At 33.8% G+C, this 21,732-nt stretch overlaps 3 protein-coding genes across 3 annotated transcripts; 1 reads left to right on the top strand and 2 right to left on the bottom strand.

Moving 5' to 3' along the window:
• Positions 1-5,693: 5,693 nt before the first annotated feature.
• On the bottom strand, positions 5,694-8,289 carry LOC130798934 (uncharacterized). The gene is made up of 2 exons (XM_057662031.1): positions 7,236-8,289; positions 5,694-5,755 (listed from the first exon to the last, which is right to left on the bottom strand). The coding sequence occupies exons 1-2, from the start codon at positions 8,287-8,289 to the stop codon at positions 5,694-5,696; spliced, it is 1,116 nt and encodes a 371-aa protein (XP_057518014.1).
• Positions 8,290-8,920: 631 nt separating this feature from the next.
• On the bottom strand, positions 8,921-10,075 carry LOC130798933 (uncharacterized). Its single transcript, XM_057662030.1, has 2 exons — positions 9,130-10,075; positions 8,921-9,039 (listed from the first exon to the last, which is right to left on the bottom strand). The coding sequence occupies exons 1-2, from the start codon at positions 10,073-10,075 to the stop codon at positions 8,921-8,923; spliced, it is 1,065 nt and encodes a 354-aa protein (XP_057518013.1).
• A 1,017-nt stretch (positions 10,076-11,092) lies between these two features.
• On the top strand, positions 11,093-15,507 carry LOC130799018 (bZIP transcription factor 60). The gene is made up of 3 exons (XM_057662125.1): positions 11,093-11,769; positions 12,424-12,641; positions 14,924-15,507. The coding sequence occupies exons 1-3, from the start codon at positions 11,294-11,296 to the stop codon at positions 15,229-15,231; spliced, it is 1,002 nt and encodes a 333-aa protein (XP_057518108.1). The 5' UTR covers positions 11,093-11,293; the 3' UTR covers positions 15,232-15,507.
• Positions 15,508-21,732: the final 6,225 nt, after the last annotated feature.

The raw sequence follows: 21,732 nt of genomic DNA, 5'->3' as shown, positions 1-21,732 counted from the left end.
GATAATCAACTCATTGTTCAAACTAAATAAAGCCAACTCATATCCGAACAAACAAATAATTTGTACTTCCAAACTAGCCACCCCAACTCATTATCTTAACTTACCAATTTAATCACCTAATGCTTAACTCACAAAAGTTTATACATAACTCAACTAAATAAATCACCTCATAACCTCAACTAACAAAATCAACCTATAAAATCTAACCAGAAAATGCTAACCGTCATAGACACAATAAACCAACTCATAGTACTTGATTCACACATATTTATTTGATCTTCAATCCTTATCCATATTAAATCTAACTGCAACTCTTCCGCTTCTTAAACTATTACAAGTACAATTCACTTTCAACTTTTGTTCATAATTTCATTTCTAATCAACTCATTTGTCACTATCTCTTAGATTATACCCAATTCAACGTTGACTGAAGAAGACTGCGTTGTCGGCGCGTGGCTCAGCACCGGAGCTTCGTGGACTATTGATGGCGGTCGCTTGCTACCGATGTGGTGTAGGTTGAAGGCAATAAATGGTTATTTAAGGCTCTGCTCTATGTTTTGAAGAAGGAAGTGATAATGATAGGGGAAGGGGAAGGGGAAGGGGAAGGGGAAGAACATTCACGGGAAATGGTTTATGATGTTTCAATAATTTATTTATTTTTCTTTTTTTTATTATACTTATCCAATTTTCTTGTTTTTAATAAATATACTACATTGTTATAGTATTACTTACCACTATTTTTATAACTAGTACTAATCTATTTGTGTTTCAACTAAAATTTCATTTTATCTAATACTATATTAGATTTATTTTAATATTTGGTTATTTACTTTTATAACTTTATAGATAAACACAATATGGCTTCCCCGAAATAATTCAAACCATATAAAATCTATTAGTTTAATTGAATAAAATCTTTAAAACATTAACGAAATTTCAAACGTTAATATTGTTAATTAATTATAATAATCTTAGTTTCAAACAGTAATTTAGAAGCTTAAAATCGCAAGTGTTACATAAAGACTTTGCACATAAGGTTAATTAGCTTTCAAAACAGTTGAAAGAAATTCATCATGCAACAGATGCATAACTTTTTTATCACATGTGGCAAAGCCAATATGTAATTTTATTTTTCTTTTGAATTCTTTCTACTTTATGTTTAATTATGTTAAGACTAACTTTCTTGTTTATAATTCAACATAAGTAAGATACTGTTTGAAGAAGAAAATTATGTCAAGACTCTAGAGAGAGATAAACCAGTCATCCAACAGTTATAAACAAGGAAAGTAAAAAAATTTCCAGATTTGAAATTATATGTGTAACACCTCTAAATTTCCGACCCTTTATACGAAACCAAAATCGTAAAGGACGGGAGAAAATTCGGGTGTTACATAAAAGAAAAGGAAAAGAATTTGTGAAAATGTTAAATATTAACTTTAAAAAGGTGAGTGGGAATTTCGCAGCATCTCTTCCAAAAATCGAACATGTGGTAGAGCAATTAGCACAATAAAAACATTAAACATAATCTAAGGCATCATTGCCTTTAAAATCTCACACCACGGCGAAATGATTCGTCGTCGGCTTCTCAAATCAACATGCCAAGCATGGATCGTGGTTCCAGTGTCGACGCTTGCGTTTTAAAATGACTTAACTCCTTAAAACCATACAGATTTATAAACTACGCAGCGAAAATACAAATATACAAGGGAGGACACAAGGCCTCATAACAAAACATATACAACCAAAGTTTATAAAAGATAACAAGAGCTACAAAATCGAAAGAGAATGGTATGACACAGGTTATACTTCGCCCTCATCACTCTCCCCCAATGCAATGCAATGCAAAAGAAGCTCCAATACCTGCTACGCCTGTCTATGATCCTCCTGCTACTCGACATTAGACCAAAGACCAATGTGTCATAGCAGGACAACCATAGCAGGTCATCAACAATCAAACATAAACACAAACACGTACACGTCAGTATTCAACATCAAATATAATAAGGCCAACTACTAGATAACATTATGTTATACAACAACATAAGATGATTTCATAAGACATAAGCACAGATAGTAACCGTTTATCGTCCACTTATACTTCTTGATGTCATTACGTCCTTTCCAACCCTGTCCATGTGTTCTTGGGTAGAATGCAGGTCTTCACGCTCCTCTTTTCAAAACATAAACTCTTGCAAAACACGCATAGTATCAACTCAACCAAGGAATTAACATAATACCTAACACATGACCTTATAGAGCTTGTCTATCTTAAGGTAAGTGTGATCCTAGTCTGTAATATCCTTTAGCTAACTTAACTTAGGCACACTTCTCACTAGCATAAACTATTCTATCAATGAGTAGATATTCTATCAATGAGTAAACGTTCTATCAATGTGTAAGCTTTCTATCAAAGAATGAACCTTCTATCATTAAATAACTTTCGATCAATGAATAAACTTTCTATCAGTGAATAACTTTCTATCAGTAGATCTTTTCTCTACTTTCTGGCATAATGACACGGCCAAGGGCGTTATCGGTCATCCGGCGCACTTCCTGGCATAATGACACGACCAAGGGCGTTATCGGTCATCCGGTGCCCATGGCAAAGTATGAGCTCATGCCCCCTCCAGCTGACCCTCTCGGGTCCTACCTTCGGGAAAAACTAACACACTAGGGTACTAAACCAGTGAAGAGGCCACCATATTGGGGTTTGCAAGGCCCGCATGGTAACACCTCGGTCAAGGGGCGGTATCGGCCATCCGGCGCCCAATGACAAAAGCATGCTTATACCTGCCTTACGGTGATTCCGTCAGATCTCATCTAGGGGACTACTAAATCAACCGAACACAATCCAGTTGAGTCACGCCAACTAATCATAATCTAATACTTTATCAGATGGGAATAACTCCCACTTTCGACTATTAATGAGCGTCCTGGGATAGCAGCACGCCAAAACCCACTGAGCCACTCAAAAACATATGAAATTCACCTTTTAAGAAGTCATTCTAACTCCAAGTAAGGAATAATCCTATTCTTAAATAAATGAGGGGGGGAGGGGTGGTCCCCGCCTCCTACTAACACTCTCATTCTCTATAACTATTCTAAGCGCAACGATTTCATAGTCGATAGCTTTTCGTATAAAATGTATTCACTAGTACCTCATAGTTTCGATACAATGCATATTATAACAATAAGCAATAATGTCTTAAAGAAAATTGTATATAAGGGTTCGTTACTGCGTGTACGTACCTGTAAGCATCACCGCGCAACCAAAAGAGCCACAATAATCAGATAAAACGAGGTTTTACATCCCTCTTATGAACTGGGAACCTATACTAGTTAGGAATAGAACTAATAAGTTCCCTTAACTACTTTCTCATACCAACTAAATGCGTAAGTAACCACTATCACCCATTCAACATGAGTTTTCGATTATTCTAGCACGCACACAACTCAATCAATACAAGTCAAAATCATTAACTCAACATAACATAAGTCTTTTCACTGATTTAAAAGTAAAAGCATATGTGAATCGTTCCTTTTCATCAACTAATTTTTGAGTATATCGGTTCGCGTTACCCAAAAGTAACTAATCACAATTAAGCCTTACAAATTTAATATAACACTTATATAACGATAAGGTAAATCTTAGAATTATGGAATTGCGATATCATTTGTTACATTCTTCAAAGTTAGAAAGAATTATAATCAAAACAACACGACAAGTAACTTTAGCAACCATCGACGAGAAGTTGACATTGTGCTCTTAGCTTACTAAAATTATGCATTATGACTTCAATAGCAACCAAATAAGAGTACTTGTAATTCACAACAATCAAACTACACAATTAGCAACTATTATTCCCAATTTAACAATCACACCACTTCTATATTCACTCTAATCATAACCATTACCAACTAAATCTGTCACAATAATATTTAACAAAAATAAGTCTTAAAACAACTTGTAAGGTAATCCAATCAATCGTCACACCACCAAAATATAGCATAGAACACACATCATTAGTAATTTCATTTCTAAATCCAAACCCTAGTCATTTCATGTTCAAAGATAATACTTTTAACCATTATCCATAGCAAGAATCAATAAACTAATACACCAGCATAATGTACATGAAAAGCCCACACTATTACTAATTTCAAAGATAACACCTTTAATTGTTAATCATAGTAAAATTCAAAGAAACTAACACACAATCAACACAACCCATAATTTCAAATCACACTTCAAACCCTAAATCATAAGCATGTTTAATTCATCAATAAAATTCTTACCCACAAAAAGATTCAATGAAATTAACACAACCAACATCAAACTCAATACACTTAATAAAACTCCAATTAAAGTTAGAAAATAAATTAGAGAAAAGTGGAGATGGCTCACAAAGGGGAACTAGAAATGGGTGAGGGTATAGGTGGTTGTTGAGGTGGTGTGGAGCACAAAGGTGGTGGAAGAAGCTGAGTGGGCTGCGGGGTTGCTTCAATGCAGCTTGCTGCTGTTTGGGGCACACAAAGCAACAGTTGCTGCTGCCAGGTGATGGAGTAAGACCGGTTGCTGCCGTCTGCTACCTGTGGAGGATGGGGAGGAGTCGGTTGCTGCTTGTGGAGGAGGAGAAGAGGCGCAGCTGTGCTGGTGGCTGCTCGTGGGGTGGCTGCCGGCTGCTCTGAACCGTGAGGGAAAGGGATGTGAGAGAGCATAGAAGAGAGGGAAGTGAGGCGTGTGAATTGAGTGAGGGAGGGAGTAATACCCACTTAAAACCCTAACTCATCCTATGTATTTTATTTATACACTTATTTATTTATTTGTTTACCTAGGTTCATCTTCTTGCGAGGCCCAACTAAGAAACTCACTTTCATGTGCTCACACATTTTAATAAAATAACTATTTTGATTCGAACCTCTTTATTTAGAAATCGTAATTGTATTTTTAATATAAACATATGTTAATATTTAAATTCGTATATAAAAGGAATTTATTAAAACTACTTCTAAATTAATTCAACCTAATTATAAAATTCTCAAAAATTATTAAAATATTAATTAATGACGTGACAAAATCTCATGGTGTTACATATGCCTTCTGATAGACTGAAAAAGTAGTGTACATAGTGGTTGCGCAAACATACATCCATTATGATTCAATTGATTTACATTATTATTATGGAACTTACATCATTAAACAATCAATTGATTTACATGAATATTAGAGCATTTAAATTTACATTTACATTTGATTTTTTTCTTTTATTTTCTTAAACAAGCTAGCTATGCTCTATGGCAGAATTTATAAAGCTTATAAAACATCTTTGCCTTTGCTCAATCGCATGTTGCATACCTTGCTGATGTTGCTAACTGTTACTATTTTTTAGTGCTCTATAGCTAAAATTGTTTTCAGGGACTTTTTGCCTATTGTTTTGATTAGTTCTTGGAATGGTTTTGGTGGTAACAACATACCTCAACTTGACTAACCTAAAAAATCGCAATAGTAGCCTCGACAACAAAGGCCGCCCAGCTAGCAGCCTTGCAACAAGCCAAGCAACACATCGACAATGGTTGTCCAACAACCATTAGTTCCCGACACAATAACCATCAGTAGCACATCACAACCATTCCAACCCATCACAGCAGCCACACACACTAACAAGGTAGCAACATGTTGACAACCCAACATTTCACACCATTACAGCATCTTTTTCGTCCTCATAGTTCTTTTGACCAAGGCCTAACACCAACCCTAGCATACAACAACGACACAAAACAACTGTGAGCCATCATGACAACATCAAACAACCACATTAGTACATCAAATTAAATTTGCATTCAACCTACTAACATTAAAAATACCACATTGTGATATACTTTAGTTATACCCATTTTTAAAACATCTAAAAAAAAATATAGTTCCTTCGTTACTTAAAGACGTTCCTATTTGTCATTTTGAAGTGTTCCATTTGTTTTTCCTACAAAGAATCTTTGTATTATATCACAAATTTTGGACAAAAAATCTTATTTATCCTCATTTTAATGTTTTTATAATGCTTATGATCACCACAGATCTTCCACTAACTTTATTGTAATATTTTTATATTGCTTATGGCTCCACATGTTTCCAACTAAGTTTATAAAAATATTTTCTTATTATTGTGTTACTCATATTTATTCCATTAAATTTTTTAAATATTTTTTTAAATGTTTATGATTCTCACTTTTTTCTATCAAATTTATTATTCAATTAAATTATATGTTCACTGTCTAAAATATTCTATATTTTTTAATTTTCATAAATATTTCTTGTAGGAACTTCATTAGAGAATGAAGGGAATAGCTTATAGCACAAACATTTTCATTAGCACTTTTGTTAATAAAATATACTCCCTCTGATCTTTTAATTTAGTCCCATTTCCTTATTTGGCAAAACCTTTGAATTAGTCCCATTTCTATTTTTGGCAATCCTTTTTACTTAAATACCCTTAGTTCACACACGTAATTACGAATTTACCCCCGTAAACCTTTAAATACCCTTACTTAAAAATACCCAACTACCACCTTTTACATGGACCCCACACAATCCTTAATATGCGTGCCCAAGGAAATGGGACTAAATTAAAGGATCGGAGGGAGTATAAAATATCATTATGAAACTTAATAGTATAACTTAAGAAACCGTAAAACAAGTGGCCCTACAACTAATTATACTATAAAAGATGGCAAGAAATAAAAAGTATGTTCTATTTTCTTGTAATGCAAAGTAAAAAAATATTTCCCTTAGGCCATCTTTAATGGTGACCTTTAAAAAAGGTCATCACACTCTTTTACAATTTTTCTCTCTCCTAAAATTTCATCTTTTAACCTAATTTTATTAACAATGACCTCTTTTAAAAGGTCATCATCCTCTCTTTTTTACTTTTTTTCTACCCCACCATAATTTCTCTCCCTTAATTTATCTAACATTTATCTTTATTTTTTTATAATAATATTTTCATGTACAAAGGTAATATAATTTTTTATTTGATTAAAATAGATCTACTATTTTATAATTAAAAAAAATTATTCTTTTAATAAAAATAATATTTTTTAATAAATATAAATATAAATATAATTTTTAATAAATATTTTTTAATATTTAAGAAAAATTCGTTAACTTCAAATAAATATTACAATGCACATACATAAAATAAATACACAAATTAAAAAACTAAAATTTTAAATGATACATAAATTGCGGTTCTCTCCAAACTTTTGCCAGATATTTTCAACCAAGTCATCTTTTAAGGATAAATGTGTTTGTCGATCTTCAACATCATCCTTATTTGCCAAGTATCGATTGATATCAACAATTCTATCTGTGTAATACTCAAAGTCATCATTTAATCCACTTGTACCTTCTGATTGACCTTTTGGGCGATCTCCCATGAACTCTCTACCATCAGCATAGTGTGTATATGTATCTCTTTCATCTTCCACTATCATATTATGCATAATTATACAAGAAGTAATTATATCAGAGAGTCGTTCTTCATCCCAAGCAAGTGAGGGCTTTCTAATTATTGCAAATCGAGCTTGCAACACCCCAAATGCTCGCTCCACATCCTTTCTTGCTGCTTCTTGATGTTGGGCAAATAACCTTGCTTTTGCTGTTTGCGGTTCAGTAATAGACTGAATAAAAGTAGCCCATTTAGGATAAATGCCATCAGTGAGATAGTAAGCCATGCCGTATTGATTTCCATTCACCGTGAAATTGACAGGTGGTGCCCTTCCTTCAAACAAATCAACTAAAAGAGGTGATCGATATAGCACGTTGAGATCATTATATGAACCTGGCATCCCAAAAAAGGCATGCCATATCCATAGGTCATGATCGGCGACAGCTTCAAGAATTAATGTTGCAACACCAGCTCGGCCTTGATATTGCCCTTTCCATGCTGCTGGGCAATTCTTCCACTCCCAATGCATGCAATCAACACTACCAATCATGCCAGGGAATCCTCGTTCTTCACTAAAAGTTAATAATCTCGTCAAATCTTGTGGTGTTGGTTTTCTCAAATAATGTTGCCCAAATTGGTTGATTATTCCCTTTGTGAAATGACTGAGTGCTTTTCGTGCTGTGCTTTCGCTAATTCGGAGGTACTCATCAACTTGATCAGCAGCCACCCCGTATGCTAGCATACGAAGAGCTGCAGTACACTTTTGTAAAGCACTTAGACATTTTCTACCAGTTGCATCAATGTTGGTAGTGAACCATGGATCGTTGTTGGAGACAGCTTCCATTATCCGTAAAAATACATGTTTCCTCATCCTAAACCTACGTCGAAACAATCGAGAAGAATATGTAGGATTTTCAGCAAAATAATCATTAAATAGTTGGGAATGACCTTTTGAATGGTCTCTTTGAATTCGACATTTTTTTTTGTTCTCACCCTTGGTTGTAGTGTTGAAACAATGGGAGGAATTGTGTATTGAAAGGCATAATCAACCATATTATGTATTAGTTCATTCTCTTCGTCAGAAGATGAAGAACTTGAAGTGGATGAGGCAAAATTGAACTTAGAAAAGCTCATTTTGAAGTTATACATCCAATTGAATTTGGATGTGCATATATATAATATTATGCATGCCAAAAGGTGATGGAAAGGAAAAGACTAATGCATGCCAAAAAGGTGATGGAAAGGAAAAGACTAATGCATGCCAAAAAGGTGATGGAAAAGAAAAGACTAATACATGCCAAAACGGTGATGGAAAGGAAAAGACTAATGCATGCTAAAAGGTGATAGAAATGACAAGACTATTGCATGAAAACCTTACATAATTAAAACATCATTTTTAAACATTACATAATTAAACCATCATTAAAAACAATACATAATTAAAACATAATTAAGACATTACATAATTAAAATATCTACTGACGATTGTAATTCTGAAGGTATTGTCCAAGTTGAACCATCATATCAGCTTCCCATGGCTGAAGAGTTTCCTTTTTGCTTAATGATTCATAGATCTCCCAATTCATTCGATATTCTTCCAGTTGAAGTTGTTTTTGTTTTCGGGCTTCTTTTTGTTTTTGAAGTTCTGTCTTCTCTTTCATTATTTCTGAATTAAGTCGAAGACTCTCTCCAAATGCACTCAAAGCTTGAATTGATTGATCTGCGACCATCTTCCCTGTCATGCGAGCCTTAGCCTTCTTCACACCCTCGGGGCGCGTGGATGATCCTCCTTGAGGTTCACTTGTTGGAGTTTCAGAATCTTCTTCGGTCCTTGATCTTTTCCCACTACTTTTACTACTAACATCATCAGTTGGTTGTTGATCCAATTGTTTTTTTTGATTAGTTTTTACCACTTGCTTCCACTTGTTATACTTTCTTAAAATTTTCCATTGCTCAATCAAGTTAAAGTTACCGTGTTTTCTTTGATGGATTAAATGCGCTTCTTTAAGCACATCTTCGTCTGTCGTGCCACTCTTCTTCCTCCTAACAGCCTCATCATAACTTCCAGACCACTTCAAACATGCTGGAGCAACTCTACCCCAACGACATTTAAGCATGTCGGCGGTTCTTCGTGGGATCAGATGGGGTCGTTCCATCCTCGCTGCTTCATAAGCTTCCTTAACTTTCTGCCACCTCACTCTTATCTTTTGGTTGGTGCTCACAATTGGATCTGTACTTGTGTTCATGACTGAACATATGAGAGCAATATCTTCAATCAAATCCCAACTTTTCTTTGAAGGTATAGGGACTTCATCATTATTATTAGGTAGCTGTTGAGATGGTTGAACCAATTGAGTGAAGCTCGGTGGTGAACCAAATTGTGAAACTAGATCTTGAAATGATGGTTGCGTGTAAAGACTAGCATCAACATGATGAACAGAATTTCCTCCATCTTCACCATATTGAACATCTTGATCATTTCCTTGATTTTCATCAACATCATCATCATCATCATCATCATCATCATCACACTCCATCTCATTTTCATCTAAACTTTCACCCCTTATTGGAGTTGAATACATATCAATATTAGAGTTGACATTGTGAGATTGATGATGGTGGTGAAACATAGTTTGAGAATTTTGGGTATTTTGAGGAACATAATAAGATGAATTTGGGTTATTTTGAGGAATATAGTAAGAAGAATTTGGAGTATTTTGAGAAAATGGAGGATTAAACGGAGGATTTTGATACTGAATTTGAGCACTTTGATTGTGTTTTTTTTTACATGGATTTCTTCCATAATTTGGGTTATTTGAATCCATATTTTTTTTTTGGGATTTTTGAAATGATTACTTTGGTATTTTTTTAAACCAAAAAAAGTAGGAAAATAAGAACAAAATATGTAAAAAAAAAGTTATGTCAAAAAATATCAATATGGGTCTCATTTTATAGATCTCGAAAAAATATGACCGTTGGTATAATTTTTTTTTTAAAAAAAAAATTATTTTAATACGAAAATAGCCGTTAAAGGCAAAAATCGGCTATTTTTTCATAGCCAATCACAAGCGGCCAAGTGGCCTGCGTCTGGAAGGCTGTGTCAGGGGGCTGATGCATGCTATTTTCGTGGCCCAATCAGCTTGCGACACGTGGCATTAAATTTTGAAAAAAATGAGATGACCGTTCAAATGAACGGGTCATTCCTTAATATTTTCCCCCAACCTTTTGCATGATCAACTTAAAAATAGATCACCATTTTTAGCATTTTTCTTATTGTTGGGTCATGTGACCCAATATTAGGTCACCAATAATAGTGCCCTTATGATTTCTCAACAACTCCTACGTCTATTACAAAATGTGCCATGTCATCAAAAAGGAGCGTTGTAATTGGTGGAATGATGCAAGCACCTTCTTCCAGATTTCATATAACGCGGTGCACGTCTAGTATCAACCACTAATCTAATCAAGTAAATATCAACCGTTACTTACTCCATCTAAACAATCAATAACAGGGGCGCATCTTATTCCCTATATCTTGATCGCATCGTATCAAACCCTTTTTTTAAATTATAACCGTGTCCTTCTCCTTCTAAACGAAGGAAATCGTGGCTGATTTTTCAAATTGTATAAATATTCAATTTTTCATATCAACAGTATAAATAAATTCCCCAATTTCTCGTCTAAGTAGAACCCTCTTTTCTTCTTCATGATAATTCCTTTCTATGAACAATATTTCTCCTACTTTTTTTCTTATTTTGTAAATTATTATTTTTTTTTATGTTTCTTTGATTTTTTTAATATTATCTAGACTAGATCTAGAATACTAGTTTTTGAAATTTTGTGTTTTAATGGAGGTTGAAGGCTTGAATGAATATGGATGGGAACATATATTTCATGATTGCGAAATTCCTCGAAATGGGTTTGAAGATGTATTTACAGAAGCTTCATCATTACCTGCAACAGAGGCAATTGATTCGTGGATTGAGGAATTACTAATGAAGGATAATGATGAACAAACTTACGTACCCAACGACTGTTTTACATGGTCTGATTTACTAGTTGATTCCCCAAACGAGAATTTCCAGGTGTCCGATGAACAACCTCTTACTGAGGTTAAGAGTTCACCAAATGCATCGGAATCTGAGGGTAATATAGTTGATGCTACTAGAACTCCAATTGATTATAATTATAAAAGTAATGTTAATGGAGATGATAATATTCGAAATTTTAAATCGAATGTTGGGAATGATAAGTCTGGGGATGTTATTTTGGAAGGCAATGTTATTGATTCTAATGCTGATCGCCTCTCTAAGAAACGTAAAAGGTAGCTCCTTCTAATCTTACCTATGCTTTATATTTTACTTTTTATTTCTAAGTTAGAATTGAATTGCTGTATATGACTATGATTCCCCTGATTCAATTGAGAAAAAACAATACTTGTATCTTTTGTGCGTTTTTGTTAATTTTTTGCATGGTGCTTTTTTGGCTGATTGAATTATTCGATTTTGTGCTTGTGGTTGGCTAATTTTACATGATTTTGTTTTTCTTTATCCTCGCAATGATAAAGTTTTCGTTTATTTTGGTTTGATGAAGTGATCTTTGTTACTTGGCGTCGTAAACTCATGTCTGCGTCCGAGTGTTAGAGTTCGGTAAAATTCAAGATTTTTGTTACCAATGAATTAGTTGATAAGAAATCATCACAAAAATAATGTGAGATTTATAATGTATGAAGGTTCAGGTCATTCTGGATGGACTACCGTCGTCCAAATAGACCATGATCATACTTGTATAAGTACGATACATTGGGTATGATTATGAGGACGATGATGTTGGTTAAAGGTCAATCTCAAACTGCATTTGTGAATGTTGTTGACGGATGAATATTATATGTCGGAAAGACTTGTTAATTAGTAGCATCTTGTGAGCTTGATGAACCAAACAACAAGATCATTTGTAATGTGAGATAATTTTTATATAGGCAGTTGAGAAATAGAGATGCTGCAATGAAATCAAGGGAGAGGAAGAAGATTTATGTGAAAGATTTGGAGATGAAGAGCCGCTATATGGAAGCGGAATGTCGAAGATTAGGAAGGTTACTTCAGTGTTGTTACGCTGAGAATCAGATGCTGCGCATTTCCTTGAGCAATGCATATGGTGCTTCCTTGACCAAACCGGAGTCTGCCGTGCTCTTGTTGGGTATGAATATAACTCATCTCCTCTTTATCTTTTTGTTTATATATTTTTTCTTTTTAACATTTGTTGTTACCTCTCCTCGGATTTTCTCCCTTTCGTGAGCGCTGGTTTTACAATTGGATCATCTTTACTTATTATTTGGTTAAACATGCTCTGGCTAACGCTTGGGGTAGTTTGTGTTTATTATCCAAATGCTGTTCTAAGTGCCCAAAATTGAACTTGAGCTTGTATTGTGTTTTAGAACGCACAATTATGTCTTTTCTGTTTTTGCTGATTGGTTTTTTTTTTTCGTTACTTGGTTTACTACTTGCCCATTGGCGGACTTACACTTGGGCCTTAGGTGGCACATGCCCCTTGGGGAATTTTAAAAAATTTGAAGGTTAGACTTCTCGCGTGTTCTTTACTTCACTCTCATACTCATTTGTAAAAAGGACTAAAACCCTAAGAAGTCAACGCTGCACCCACACCCATGAGGCATGAGCTACCCCTTGTTGGCATTGCTGCACACCACTGCACACCACTGCACACCACTGCCTGCTCTCTGTAGTCGCGACTTTGCGTGCTCTACTTCCCTCTCAGTCACGTCATTAAATTTTTTGTGTATTGAGGTTGGGTGTTGTCACCAAAGACACACAAAAACGGTTTGATATGACCAAGTGGCGCCATTCTCACTGCTTTTCTTTCGATTCACATCATGTTTTGTCAGCCCAGACTATCTGAGGCTTCAATTTAGTCAAGGGTGGTTAATTTGTTTGTGTTGGTAATTATGGTGAATTGTTTTGGTTTGTTTTAATTTAGAGTGATGATTAGGAAGTTATTGAAAAATTGGAGGAGGAACATGCCAACGTTTATCAATTTTTTGTTATTTTTATTTCCTCATGTTTATTTTTTTGGAATTAGTTTTTTTTTGAAATTAGTTGAAATCTCATTAGACACTTTTTTTATATTGTTGTTATTTTCTGAGCTTCTTTGTATAGGTTGAGTTTCTGCCTATCTAAGATCCGTGTATATCTACTTTTTTGCATGTTAATCAAATTTATTACAAAGAAGGAATTTTAGGTTGTTTGAGATTGGTTAAAAAAACCTATCAAATAGAGAGTCTCTTGGAAAACTAATTTTTGTCCTGACTTCTATAAGACATTTTTTCCGCAAAAATTAATCTTTTGGATTGCCACCATTTGGGGTGAAATTGACATTAATTGACCTTTTATATTCTTTGGTCTTAGCTTGAAATTATCGTACTTGTACGTGTGATGTTGAGGAATGAAAAAAATTTAGTTCATTTTACAAATGAAACTCAACTGAAAATCTTGCAAAAATTCTTTCATATGTTGGTGCCCTGATGTAGTTTGAATCCTGGATCCTCCCCTGTACTTGCCATTTTGATTGTAAAAAATTCTATTTGATGCTTACTAGTTGGTAGTATGTGAGGGTCATATAAAATAGGGGTTATTATGTGTACGGTGTCCCTTGTTGCTACTGAGGACTACTGGTGTGCGAGGGTCTCTTTAAAATAAAAAGAGGTCAGTATTGTGTGGCTCATTAACACTGAGCGCTTTCAGTTAGGAAGTATGGTGGTTAGACCTGTGCAATGGCTGGGGGCTCATCAGGTCCCCGGATCCAACCCTTTATTATACGGGCTTTAGACGGGTCTGGCTCTAAACGGGTCAGATTCTTGTTGGAGTCTACTTTACATCAAATGGAGTGGGTTGAAAACGAGCTTTGCACGTGTCCTAAACGGGCCTTCATGCCCTAAATTCTGATCATGGTGGAATGATTTAACAAGTGATTCTTGATAAATTTTTAATGTTCTTTGTAATATTCTGCATAGCAATGTTAGGTGTTCTTAGTGTAATTTAATTGATTGACAACTATTGCGCAATTCTACATTCAAGAATGTTACTTGAGATTTGGTTATAAAACATAACATTGTATTACCTCCAGCACTTCCACTTCAAAAAAACAGTAAATGATATTAAAGATAGCCATATGCTATTTATAATTATCAACACTTCCAGATCAAAAAAAAAACAGTAAATGAATCATTTCTATAATTTGATAAATGGGCCGAGCTGGGCCGGTTTTGATGAACCTGACCCGTTTAAAGCCCATCTTATATTTTGTAAGGCCCGGCACAATCCGCTCCATCTCTATTGGAGCCCGAGCCGGCCCATATTCGGCCCATTGCACAGGTCTAACGGTGGTCTTCAGTTCACTTATACTTGTGTAGTATTAGATAGTAGGTTGTTTGTATTCTCACTGACCATTGAATGTTTGCTTGACAGAATCCCTGCTGTTGGTTTCCCTGGTTTGGTTAATGGTGAACATGTGCCTGCTCTCTCAATCCAAAGTTCAAGTTCCACACGAAAGCGAGGAGACAAAAAAACAAAAACAGGAAAACGCAGCACAAAACAGAAGGGGGGCAAAGGTCACTGATGTTTCGGTGATCCTTTGTTTCACGAGGAGTAAGAGATGCAGAGGTTCAAGGATAAAAATGAAATACAACTTTAAACATGATAAAAGCTGTTGTGTAATTAATCTCTTTAGTCTAAAGCCCCTGCAGATGGTTTCCAATTCCAATTTTCAGCCTTGAGTTGATTTGGCAGATAGTGAGGGAACGCAGCTTAGAGTTTGACAACATTAGCATCCTTTGGTTGTTGTATTTTCCAATTTCCCGCCACTCCTTTTATATTATTATGTGTTCACTCTTTATTTTTGAAAACCTCTGGAAGTTTTATCCTGGAATAACATGTGAAATTCTCCTTGTTGCTTTGTTCACTGATGGACTACTTTTTGTTTTACAGCCTGTTTGGCACTTGGTATTAAAGGATGATAATGATAATAAAATTAAGTAATAAAAAATTTGATTGTTTGGATGCCTTTAATGGTAATGATGGTAATAAAATAAGGTAATGAAATTATTAAAAAGTGATATTTTTAGTATTAATTCATGATTGAATGACAAGCGCGTTGAGTTGAGATTTTAGTCTCTGTTCTCATTTCTTTTCTTTATCTAACATACATTTTCCCTATTTGTTCTTAATGGTAATTGATTATATTTTTTATTGTTGTTTTAGGTTGTTTGCTTTAAGATCCTAGAATTGTCTATTATGAAAATTGTATTTGTTCTTACCTTGTTATTGAAGAGGAATGTATGATCCTTGAAGTAGAAGGTTGAGTTGTGGTTGGCTTCAACATGATGAAATATGAATGATATAATTATGTTATTAATCTTTACAAAGTATACCAATTTATCAGTATACTCTTGATTATTGTAGAGAGAAAAATTTGACAAAGGTAATGTAGACAAAACTATTATTTTCTTTTATTATAAAATGTGGACAATGATAAATAATACAATAGTAAATTTTCTATCTTCTGTTTGTGGTTATTTTTCTGTTGATGTAGTATACTATGAGTTGTCAAGTTAATAAGCTATTATACTTTGTCTTCAACTAGAATTGATTGAAGGATTTTGTGACTTATCATCTACTTATGCTATGATTTATGTAGTTATGGCACATCTTTAACAATCGCTTAAGGACTTTTTTTTTTTGGTTTGTTATGAAGCGAAGAAAAATTAGAAGAGTAATGGTCCTGATTTTATTAGGATAATCCTTAACTTTTAGAAGAAGACTAAGAATTAGGATGTCTAAGCAACCTAGTGTACATAATACAATCAATAGATTAGCACATTTAGATGGAATGATAGTGAAAAGTGATATTGTTTGCATTGAGCAACTTAGGATTGATCGTCGCACTTTTTATGTCTTCATTTCATTGGTTCGTGAAGTTGAAGGGTTAAGGGATAACTAAGAACATGGTAGTGGAAGAAGTTGCTATTTTTTTGCATCTACTTGCATTTGAGGAGGAGATAAAAAATAAAATATGATGTTCAAAGGTCGGGATAAACTATAAGTAGACATTTTAATAATGTGCTAAAAGTTGTGTTAAAACTTTCGAGTTTGCTCCTCAAGAAGCTTGAATCAATTCCTGAGAATAACACAGATGAAAGATGGAAATGGTCAAGGTAAACCTTGTATTTTTTATTATTAGATAGGAAACATATCTATTTTTAACTTTTTAATTACCTCTTTTACAGAATTATATAGGTGTTATTGACGGGACTTGGATTGATGTAAATATGCCTGCCACAGATAAGTCACGTCATAGGTCAAGAAAAAAAATACCATTTCAACATATGTTTTAGGAGCTTGTGCATCAATATGCAGTTTATATATGTTTTGACTGGTTGGGAAGGTTCAGCTGTCGACGGAAGAGTACTTCGAAGTGCTTGAATAAAAATAATGGATTAAATGGATTATAAGTGGCTGGAGGTTAGAAATCAATTTTCTTATGTGTGTAAATAATTTTTTTAAGGGAGCAACAATGACCAATAATCTAGCTTAACTCATTGGTTTTTCACGTTTTTCACCTAGTAATTATTATCTAAGGGATGCATGATATAAACATTGTGATGGATTCCTTGTACCTTATAGAAGAACAATTTATCACGAAAGGAGAATGGGGTTGGAGCAACCACAGAGCTGTTCAATCTGAGGTATTCTTCAGCTAGAAATGTAATTGAACGTGCTTTTGGTTTGTTTAAAGTGCGGTGGGAAGTTCTTTCCAAAGGCACTACGTACCCTCATGGCACTCAAATAGATATAATATTGACTTGTGTTTATATTCATGACCTTATTCACGAACAAATGAGCATTGATCCAATGAAAGCTATTTTAGATGCATGTATAGAAGAGGAAGGAAAGAATGTTGAAATTGAAGATGATGAAGACTACATTCAAAAATGTGAGGCATCTGAAGAATGGAGAAACTTTAGAAACACATTAACTCAAGAAATAAATGATGGATTCTTGGCCAGAAGACATCAGTAATGATGTACGTTAGTACATGGATAATTTCTTATTTTAGTTGGTTTTTTAATTTTTAATCTTTTTAGGACTAGCTTTTATGTTGAACTACAAACATGAGTTGTTGTTTGTTGCATACTTAGACATGATTTTCAGTATAGAAACTGATAGGTGCTACTTTATTTTTAAAAAATATAAAATAGAATTTTGTTGTTTGATAATTGTTGTTTGTTACGGAGTTGTCTCTATCTATAATTTGATTGATTAGTTATAAAATATACTTGTCTTATAAAAATACTTTGGTATCGTGTGTCACCATTGTATGACATTCTACTTGAGAGGCAGAACTCAAATTGGAAGTGTGACACAGGCTATATGACGGGTTATTAGACATATATTGAAAAGAAAATGAATGAGCAATTTCCTTATTGTGGATTGAAGGGTGCGCCACATATTAAATCCAAAATTAAGATTTTTAAGAGACAAATGGGATGTATTCTTGAATTCAGAAGCAAGTTAGTGGTTTTGGTTAGAATGACGCTACAAAGATGGTAACTGGTGAGATGAAAGTCTGCATGGGATGAGCTCAGGTATTTTCTTTTATTTAATTTGTTAACATTGGCTATTAATCACTGTTTTTGCTATTAGTTTTGTTTCTTTCACTTGATTGAGATATAATTGTAAAATATGCCCCAGGGAAAAGATGGAGCTGTTGCTATATTTTGTAAGCTGTTTCCTTTTTATGACAAGCTCTGTGAGATTTACGCCAAGGATCGTGCCGGTGGAAGTATGGTTAAGGGACCCAGAGACGATGAAGAAGGAGATAAAAATGAGGCTGAGAAGAATGATGATGCTATTAGTTCAACACAGACGATTGGGCAATCAAGTGGCCGAGGACATCGTAAGAGAAGAAGGAAAATTGAAAAATAAGGAGCTTGGTAGGTTGACCACTGCATTGACAGCTTTGATTGATGTTGAAAAGGAGTCTACTTCAATTATGATGGCTATGAAGAAATCATTTTTACGAGATGTGGAAATAGGTGAAAAGAGAACTAACCTTTTTGGAGTATTGAGTAGTTTGCAAGAATTGACACCCATAGAAGTTGTCAAAGCTACCAAAATTATTGGCTTAGATGACAGGAAGGTGGAGATATTCTTTAGTGTACTGGATGAGTCTAAAGTTATGTTCGTCAGATCTTTGGTAAAATGAAAGTGTTGATAGATTTCAAAAATATTAGGATATAAAATGGTTGAACTTTAGGTTATACTTAATGTTTTGGTGAAAACGTAGGTGTGTTTTAAAAAAGCATAAACTTGGTAATCACTAGAAGAATGGACTTTTTATCGCGATTTTTACGCCTAAAAACTAGATTATTTTCTTGATTGAAGAGTACTATTATGGCTACTTAATTGAAACTTGTTTGTAATTGTCAAGTATTTGCAATGTAAAGAATGCATGTAGAAATATTATTATTTGTATGTGCAACTCGATGCAATTGTCCACAAAAGAAAAATAATGAAGAAAAAAATGGTAATGTTTGTAATAATCGACAAAAATATTATTATTAAAAAATGGTACTAAGAGAAATTTTTAGATACAATAATAAAACTAAGAGTCATTACCATTTTTTATTACCAACAAACAAATGCAATCAATGCTATATTATCTTTTCCTACCATTCTTTTTTCATGCACACGAAACAAAAGAATTTTCATTACCAATTCTCATATTTATTCTTTCATTACTATTGTCATTACAACATTCCATTCCTATTACTTCATTACCATAAACCAAACGGGCCGTTAGTGGTTTGTCACTTAGGTTGGTCGAAGTGGGAGATTATGCCCGATATTACTAGGAAAAAGTTATGGTTGAGGGCTGAGGTAACAAATTATTATTTTTGCAGAAGGTAAACATTCCATTAGAAAAATTGATTATTATTATTATTATTATTATTATTATTATTATTATTATTATTATTATTTCATTTCACAGAAAGAGACTTTACAAGAAGTTCGTGGGGAGTCGAACAACAAGCTGAGCACACACCCTTTTGGATACAAAAAGCTAGTCTTTGAAAAATATATGCCCTAGACTTGGTGTTGCCTGAGGTACTTAAAGAAAACGAACCAATCCTTGATGAAAGGTCAAGCGCATCTTTACCTAATTTTCCAAAAGTAGAGAACGCGAAGGGGAATGAATTTGTAGACATTCTCCTCACACTTCGCAGAGTATTTCTTCCTCTCTCTTTCTACATCATTGGCTGAGGAAGCACCAGGTGCCCATGAGGTGACACCTATGCCAGCAAAGGGGGACCCTCTAGTGACATCCATACATGCATATTTTCCATGAAGCCAATTAGACAGAAGGAGATCAACATGCCTAAGTTCTTTCCCTGCCTCTGAAATGGTTTCCTATTCCAATAGTATACATTGAATCAGATATCTGAATTAGATATCTGATAAATTATAGAAACATCATAATTATAGCCAGTAAATCTCTCATATAATAAAGGTTTGGAGGGTATGGAGGGTAGAAGACAAACTATTCATACTCATTCCCCTCTAAGAGAAAGCATGAGGAATATGGTTCAAAAGACCCCTAAAATACAGAAAACTTAAGCGGTGAGCATGAGCATTAGAAAGTTGCCAACAAATCCTAACTATTAGCCCCTATATATTTATCAAATCCTTTACACCATCACACGTCTTCCAACACCATAAGTCCCATCGAATCATGGCCCTTTCAACCTACATTACCCACGAGTCAACACCACCAGCTTCCGACTACCATGAAATAACGCACCTCAAACTAGCATCTCCATTATCGGCTATCAAACACTGCTGAAAACAACCACCATAAGCCATAAATCTCGCTCTTGCAAGTATCGCAACAACCAACGGTCTACTATCATAATAGAACATACATTAAAAATATGTTAACAAATTGTTTGATTCAAAACTCGAAATTCATATAATTGAAACACGAAATTGACATAAAGCAAAATACATGTTAGTTTTTCAACTTCTAGCCTAGATTTATAATTGAGTGATATATAATTTGGAGACAGAGATAAAGGAAAATGATGGATACTTCATATGATAAGAAATACAAGAGATGGTGGTGAAGAGAAGAGAGAGAAAAATGATGGGTGAAAGAATAATACAACATTAAAGAAGCGTAATAAGTTGCATTTTATCTTTGGGACATAACAAGCATGAATGTTATCGAATATTTAACCATTTTCTTTTCATTAAGTTACCTCTCTTTATACAAAATAATAAATAGTAATACTTTATTATTATTATTATTACCGTTATCCCTCTTTAAATTTTCCCTTTTCAATACACTTTTTCTCTACATACCAAACACCCCTTAGCATTCAAATCTCAATTAAAATTGCTAAGTGACACAAATCGATGTGTCACTTAACTGTTTATACAACATTGTTTTCCAAAAAAGTTGCATTATCTATTTTTATGTAATATATTAACATTTATGCCACATAGTAGATTATTGGACATGATAAACCGCTTTGTCACATAGTGTTTATTGGAAATGAGAAATCGCTATATGACAATGCAATTCATTCTACAGTAAAGAAATAATAATCCTACGTGGACGGAAGATTGAAAAATAAGTTTAGTTCATTGGAAAATGAGAATTATGGTTAACTATAGTAAACTGTGATTAATAAGTAAACTATTGCATGTGTTGTTATTGGAAGACATACACATATTGATGTTTTGTCATGATTAATGATTATTACTGTTCATTTAGACAAAGTCCAATGTTTTGAAAACTTGTTGTTTTACACTTAGCGCTGAAATTGCATGAATTATAAATTTGTTTAAGTAAATGTTCTTATTATGTTTAAACCTTTTTACACTTGGCAATATGTTTTCGGAAAATACGGTTTAGACTTTCATCAAGGGGGAGATGGAAGACTCAACACATTCAAGTGATGATATTCAAAACTCATATTAAATTAATCAATAAATTAAGTCATAATATTCAGTTGATTAATAGGTCCAAAATCATATTGAGTAATAAGTTGTTAAAATATGTTTAGTTTAAAAATAACTAAAGTTTAATTTAGTCTTATGTTTTATGAGTTAAATGTATTAGACTCAGTAATACTTATGTTTTAATTACACGGTTTTATATATGCTAAATTGATATAAGTAAATTACTTAATGAACAAGACTATTTGTGCTGAATA

The sequence above is a fragment of the Amaranthus tricolor genome, chromosome 13 (genome assembly GCF_026212465.1).
Source record: "Amaranthus tricolor cultivar Red isolate AtriRed21 chromosome 13, ASM2621246v1, whole genome shotgun sequence".
In the NCBI taxonomy this organism is placed as follows: Eukaryota; Viridiplantae; Streptophyta; class Magnoliopsida; order Caryophyllales; family Amaranthaceae; genus Amaranthus; species Amaranthus tricolor.
Note: the sequence above shows the minus strand (reverse complement) of the source record. Positions and strands in the feature narration are given on the sequence as shown.